A 7,077-nucleotide genomic window follows, 5' to 3' on the forward strand; every position below is an offset into this window, starting at 1 on the left:
CGATAAGCGTCTGTGGATTCATCAAATAATACTTTGCAAAAAACAAACGGGCTAGCCGCAAACGTCCGTGCCGTATAGCGTGAATAACCCTGTATAAAGCAAGCATCCAGCCAATTAGTACTGAACAACCCAAAAGTACATACCTTAACGTAAGTGGAAACTGCATGAACATTATTGGAGTTCCTCAAAATGCTGGAGGCCAATGAGGCAACACTCAACCCGATCGCCCATGAAGTGTATCCTTTGAGTTTGATCACATCGTAAGCGGACATGATGACCTGCTTGTGAATGTCCTTCCAGTTTTCTGGGTCGCTTTCAGTGCCAACTGCGGCGTTAATTTCCCGGAGCCGCACTCCTGCAACATTCACGCCCGACCAAATCGCCACTGCAACCCAATGGAGTGCGATTAGAACCTGGCAAGGCGAAGAAATGATTGGAAACATACCACTGGAGTCGCCATGTTCCCCAATAATCCAGCCATGAACACTGCTGGGCGCAACTCCCAGTTTCTGAGAGATCAGAAATCTGAACCTGGATGTGTCCAAGTTGGTGCCAGATCCAATTACTCGGTTCTTGGGCAGACCGCTGAGTTTCCACGCCACGTAGGTGAGGATGTCCACTGGATTGCTGACCACCAGCAGAATGGTGTCTGGAGAATACTGGACCAGCTTGGGCACGATGTGCTTTAAAACGTCCGTGTTGCGCTGCACCAGATCCAGACGAGACTCCCCTTCCTTTTGACGCACTCCTGCAGAATTTCCACCAAAGACCCGAGGTTAAGACATGGATGGCTTGGGGGCGCAAATCGCGAATTCTCACCAGCTGTGATAATGCAAAGTTTGGATCCAGCAGTGACGGCGTAATCAGTATCAGCCACAATCTTGGCATTCTTCAGAAACAAGGCGCCGTGCTGAAGATCCATCATTTCCCCTTTTAGCTTGTCGGCAACCACGTCCACTAATACAACTTCACTGGATACTCCCTGTAATTGGCTGGAAAATCAGTTTTCTCAACTTTTTTAACGCAATTTACCTGCGACAGGATGCTGAAGGCACAGGCCATTCCGACTTGGCCCACGCCCACCACTGTGACTTTACTGCCGGAATCTTCAGCGGGCTGCGAGATCATCGACAAAAGCGCCTCTTTGGTATTAACCATCTTGATTGCAATTTTAAAACCTTCCTAAAAACGCGACAATGCGTTAATGAGCGCAAATAAAGTATCAGCTGCTGTTTTATTTACACTAGCAGCTCATCGTAAATAAGCAAAGTCAATGTTCTAGATGGAGGAGTGAACCGTTCGATCAGATAATTTTTGGCGCAATTTTGCGGCAAATTTTAAATTTAAACCGCAGTTCAACGTCCAGGCTGATTAACATTATTTGTAGCTGAATGGTACATTTTTTTGCCAATTGGCACACTTTTAAATCAACATCAAACGAGCGCCAGACAATAATAAACCGTAGTATTTATCCGGGGCAGTTTTTCCATCCAAACTTAAAAACAGGTTTAATTTTTTTATTTTTTTAAACTCCATAATTATTCGTCAAACACGCCAAAACCAGAAGCAATATTGTTGCAGGTTGTTGATGCCCACTTTGTCCCTCTTTTAGAGAATCTATTGACCCGCTTCAACCAACATTTTTGACCGAAAACAGTATCTGTACATTTCTGCATTTGTGCAAAATTGCAAAATTTGATTCAGTCATAACAACATGAGTGAGGAAATTCGAGTAGTTTTGACCCAGAAAGGAAAATTTGAATATCCAACACTTAGGTGCAAAGATTATGCCAAAATTTCGTGTTTTCCGGCCCCTTTTTGGCTCATTTCCCTGAAGCGAAATGGGCAAGAACGGTCATTCTGACATCATTCCAGAGAGAACTAAATGGCCTTTTTAGAAAGTCAACCATCGATAACGAAGTGTTTGCCGTTTTCTCAAAAAAGTCTTGATTTCAAGGAGTTTTAGATTTGCGTTTTGTTTTGGGTTGCAAAATCGACTCAAACAGGACGCTGCTTTTTTCGAACTTTCTCAACAACCATTTGAGCCACAGAATTCGTTTTGGCATCGTTGGGTAGAAAATTGAAAACTCGATTGAATCATAACAAGATGAGTAAAGAAATTCGAGCAGTTTTGACCCAGAAAGCGAAATTTGAATATCCGACACTTAGGTGCAAAGATTATGCCAAAATTTCGTGTTTTCCGGCCCCTTTTTGGCTCATTTCCCTGAAGCAAAATCAGCAAGAACGGTCATTCTTACATTATTCCCGAGAGAACTAAATGGCCTTTTTAGAAAGTCAACCATCGATAACGAAATGTTTGCCGTTTTCTCAAAAAAGTCTTGATTTGAAGAAGTTTTAGATTTTGTTTTGTTTTCGGTTGCAAAATCGACTCAAACAGCACGCTGCTTTTTTCGAAGTTTCTCAAGAACCATTCGAGCCACAGAATTCGTTTTGGCATCGTTGGATAGAGAATTGAAAACTCGAATGAATCATGACAACATGAGTGAATAAATTCGAGAAATTTTAACCCAGAAAGCGAAATTTGAATATCAAACACTTAGGTGCAAATATTATGCCAAAATTTCGTGTTTTCCGTCCCGTTTTTGCTAATTTCTCGGAAGCAAAATGAGCAAGAGCGAAGAAAAAGTAATTTTTTAGTTTCTTTTAGGAATTAAAATATTCAGAACGTATTGGTTCTGAGTTTTCTGAGCCTGACAATGGCTGTGGAATTTGTGAAGAAATTCTTACCGCAAAATACTACAATAGGAAAAGGCGCAGATTCGTGAAAACTGGACCAGATTCAAAGGCACTTGAAACTCAATTAAAAAGGGAAAACTTCACTGTTAAAACCATAACAGTTTTATTAATCGGAAAAAAATCTGGAAAATATTGGCAGCTATTTGAAGATTACCAGATTTTCAGTTGTTAAGGGTGTTTTCAAGAATTAATTCTGCTCAAACCTGGCCAGACTGAAACGCGTTTGCAACTTCATTAAAAGTGAAAAACTCCGCTCTCAATATTCCGAAAGTTTTATTGTTCGGAAAAATTTGTTGTCACGCGTCCCAGTCAGGTTTCCAGTTCCAGTATAGGTATTTTCAAAAATTAATTTCTCTCTTCTTTCGATATTTTCATTATTTTTTAACTCCTTATTAGAAACCTTCAATTCGTAGATTTTGGGCGCGCCTGACTTTCCAAGATTGTCTACCTCCAAACTCTGAAACCACGCCCAGTCGCTATACACGACCTGTCAGTAGAAGTCATGGGCATCGAATGCATGGAAATTTTCGTTGCTTGGTGAAAATCTGTGAAATTTCTCAATCAGACAGTTTCCTTTGTTGGTTTTATCAGATTTTCCGGCCCAGTAGGATGATTTTTGCGAGAAAAACGCCCGTTTTCGGGGACAAACTGTTGACGTTTGCTGCCAAATTGTGACAGCCATCTTACTCATACTACATACTTGGGGAGGATACTTTTGACATTCAAGCGTCATTTGCAAACATCACTTTCTCAGTACTGTTTTCTCAGAAATGAGCTTTTGGATTCAGAAATTCAACTCGCTAATGAAATTAAATATTTTTCAAATATTAACAACACTTTATCTGGTTAAAACTCCAAATATTTATCTAAATCGTGTCGAAACAGAGCATTGAATGCAATTGAATTTAACGGCTCATTTGTTTGATAATGTGTATAAGTTGATAATAAAAGTTAGGTCAAAGTTGGGCACTTTCAATGAATATTTACACGCGTCATTGGCAATTTATCACCGCTTACTTATTGAGTGTTTTACTATTTAAAAAATGTATGAGATTTTTGGACAGGGTGGGCGCAAATAAGAGATAAATTATTTTGGAAATTTCCAGGCTTGGACTAAGAAAAATTCCTAAATATCCAGCGAATTGATTAGCACTCATGAGTGATCGAAATTTCCCTGATTTTAGTCCATTTTACATTTGATGTAGCAATGGATTTGGGAACTAAATTTTACTCTACGGAATTTTTTGCGATAAATCCTGATAAAACAAATGAGATAAAATGCATACACAATAAAAAGTGAGTAATTTATTTAACGCGCCTGATCGACCTCCAATTAAAAGTCTCATTTATTGACGTCAAAAAAAAGTGTTTAAGTACCTTCTATCCGTGGCTAATTTTTCATTAAAACCCCGTTATTAATGGGCAATTATTAATTGAAAGAGCGCATTGGGACTGAAGAAAAAAGCAGGCATTTAAAAATGCACTTTGCATTCATTTGCACTTAAGAATGCGAATAATTCCAACTTTGTGCAGGCAATTTGGCGTCTATTTTTACACCAAATGAGCCAAACATCAATATTTTATAAATCTAAAAATAATTTTTATATGATCGGATCCAGTAGTCGGCCTCTGGACCAATTTGCCAAAGGTCAAACAGAGGACGTTCTTGTATCCTTCACGCCCATCTGCCCACCGATTCGAGGTAAAATCCGCAAGATTTTTTTTATTGAAAAATATGTTTCGGTGCAAAGAACCTACTAAATTTAATACTTAAAAGGGAAAAGAGGATGCGAATTATTGCAAATAGGTGAGTTTTTGCAAGAAATCACAGTTTTATCGCGAATTGTTTGCGCGCATTTCTTTAGTTAAGTGCTAAAAGTTTTGAAGAAATTAAAAAACATTTGTAGATGGTCAAACACTAGAAAATTCCTCCCAAAGCCAAATTTTGGGTCGCAAGAATGGAAAGATTGGTACCTGCGGCACCATTCGTGGGAGTTAAGAGGGCATTTTTTCACGTTCGTTTGTTTGATAACACAAACAGCCCCCTTAGGTGTGCAAATTCAATAAATAGGCGTTAAACATGCGACTTACTCTCGGGAAAAGTTTCTTCAATGGATGAGGAACCTAACTTGAAACTGACAAGCCGGTTCAGAGTCGATTCGAGGAGAAAATCGTCGGAAAACAGGAAAATCCAACACTGTCTACCACACTGATGAATAACTGAATACAAGGTGACCTTAAGCTCGGTATATAAGAGGAAAGAGGGAATTCCCGTTGCTTTTAGCGCATGCTTTAATGCAACGAGTATGACAAAGTGAGAGGAGGGCAGGTGGACGTGGATGTGGAAGCGCGGAACTCTCTAATTCCTCGAATTGGGGATCGCCATTGATTAATGTATATAACAGAGTTGCCGAACTACTCGACTTGTCCCTCGAAGAACTCCTGTTGGTTCTGAAGTCTTCTGAGCCGGGAGGCTCAGGGATTTGTGGGAGAAATTCCTACCTCAAAATACTAGAGCAGGACAAGGCAGATTCGTGAAAACTGGACTAGATAGAAAGGCACTTGCCACTCCATTAAAAAGGGAAAACTTCACTGTTAACACCGAAACACGAGACACGAGTTTCATTATTCCCAAAAAATCTAGGGAATGGGGGCAGGTATTTGAAGTAACACCTGCACGCGCCTCAACGCGCCTTTTCACGCAAAGGCGTATTCAAAAGTGAAATTAGTGAATTTCCAGAGATTCCAAAGATTCCAAAGCGCTTAAAATGCCAGTGAAAAAGCAAATTGTCGCTCTAATGTTCTGGAAGCTTCGGTTTTCTCAAAAGCACTGGCAAGTTTCGCATGCTTTTCAAACACTTATTGCGGTTTAACGCGATTTTTCACTGCAAAGGTGTTATTTGAAAAATTAATTGCACTAAAACTAAGCTAGACCGAAAAGTGTTTGAAGCACCACCGAAAAGAAAAACTTTCGCTTCACATGTCTTAAAAGTGTGGCTTTTCGCCAAAAATCTGGGGAACATTAGCGTTTGCTTGAATCAATGCATGACACTTGCTCTAAAGCAACGCCTCAGGTGCCTGGTATGGGTTTCTTCAAAAATAAATTTTGCAAAATCTGGGCTAGATTGAAACGCGCTTCGAAGTCTGTTGGAAATGCCAAACTTTCGGTCACTTGGGATAAGAGTTTTCGTGCGAAAAACTGCAGAATTTTGGCAGAATAATGCGCCATTTAAGATAAGTTTTTCTTTTCAAAAAATAGTCTAGAATCTGACTAGATAGAGATGAGCTGGTGAGTTCACTGGAAACGCAGAACTTCCCTTCCACCGTCCTGGAAGTTGCATTTTTTCAAAAAAATTTGGAAAATATTGGCAGCCGTTTCAACCAAAAATGACGCGCCCCCAACGCTATTCGCAGCTGAGTGAAAGTTTAAAAATTAATTCTGAAAAAACTAGGCCAGATGGGAAGGCGCTTGAAACTTCATTGAAGAGGCAGAACTTCGTTCTCAATGGTCTGAAAGTTTTATTATTCCAAAAAATTCTAGGAAAGAATGGCTGGTATTTGAAGTAACACTTACCAGGCGCCCTACCGAGAGCCTCAGTTACGCAAGAGCGCCTTCAAAAATTAATTTCTCTTAAACTAGCCAAGACTGAGAGGTGCCTGCAACGCCTTTGAAACGCCAAAACTTCACTTTATATGCCCTGAGACTGTGATTTTTCGCAAGAAATCTGGGAAATATTGGCTATCAAGTGTTTGAAGCAAAACTTTCCACGCTTTTTAACGTCAGTTGCGCAGAAATTTTTTTTTTCAAAAATCAATTTTGATGAAACTATAACGGCTTGATGCGCGGTTTTCACTTCATTGAGACGGCAAAATCTCACTTTAAATGTACAGAAAGTTTCAATTTCCGCAAAAAAATCTAGGAAAAATCGACAGATGTTTGAAACAGTCCTTGATAATCGTCCCAATTTCCAACATAAGTTGGTAACGAAATGTCCGGGTAGAGCCCACATGCGCTGCATAAAGTTCCCAAAGATCCTCGAAACCAAAATGAGAGCTTGAGCGACTGTGAAAATGGAAAAACCATGGAAGAAAAGGTTTTTTTTAAACAATGTATTTCGCTTAAAGCTGACAAATCATTTGGAACAAAACATTCTTAGCTTAGATATTACAGAAACAAGTTGATGTCCCCGGTATTTTCTAGCTTTAGCTCAGACTCAGAAGGCTTCAGAACCACCAATAGTGTGCTTCTTTCCGCCCGCCTTTGAGTATGGTGGAACTGCGAGCATGCAAACTATGGCCAACTTGCCAAAACAAAGAAAT

At 39.8% G+C, this 7,077-nt stretch overlaps 1 protein-coding gene across 1 annotated transcript; it reads right to left on the minus strand.

Moving 5' to 3' along the window:
- Window positions 1–33: 33 nt before the first annotated feature.
- LOC109533433 (L-lactate dehydrogenase) lies at window positions 34–5,078 on the minus strand (the record flags this gene model as incomplete). The annotated part of the gene is made up of 5 exons (XM_048664493.1): window positions 4,849–5,078; window positions 1,033–1,182; window positions 820–982; window positions 446–748; window positions 34–385 (listed from the first exon to the last, which is right to left on the minus strand). Coding segments are annotated over exons 2-5 (944 nt in total), but the record flags the coding sequence as incomplete, so codon positions are not given.
- Between the last annotated feature and the right edge of the window lie 1,999 nt (window positions 5,079–7,077).

Source organism: Dendroctonus ponderosae, unplaced genomic scaffold (assembly GCF_020466585.1).
Source record: "Dendroctonus ponderosae isolate FM_Combo_2020 unplaced genomic scaffold, Dpon_F_20191213v2 Dpon_F_20191213_285, whole genome shotgun sequence".
In the NCBI taxonomy this organism is placed as follows: domain Eukaryota; kingdom Metazoa; phylum Arthropoda; class Insecta; order Coleoptera; family Curculionidae; genus Dendroctonus; species Dendroctonus ponderosae.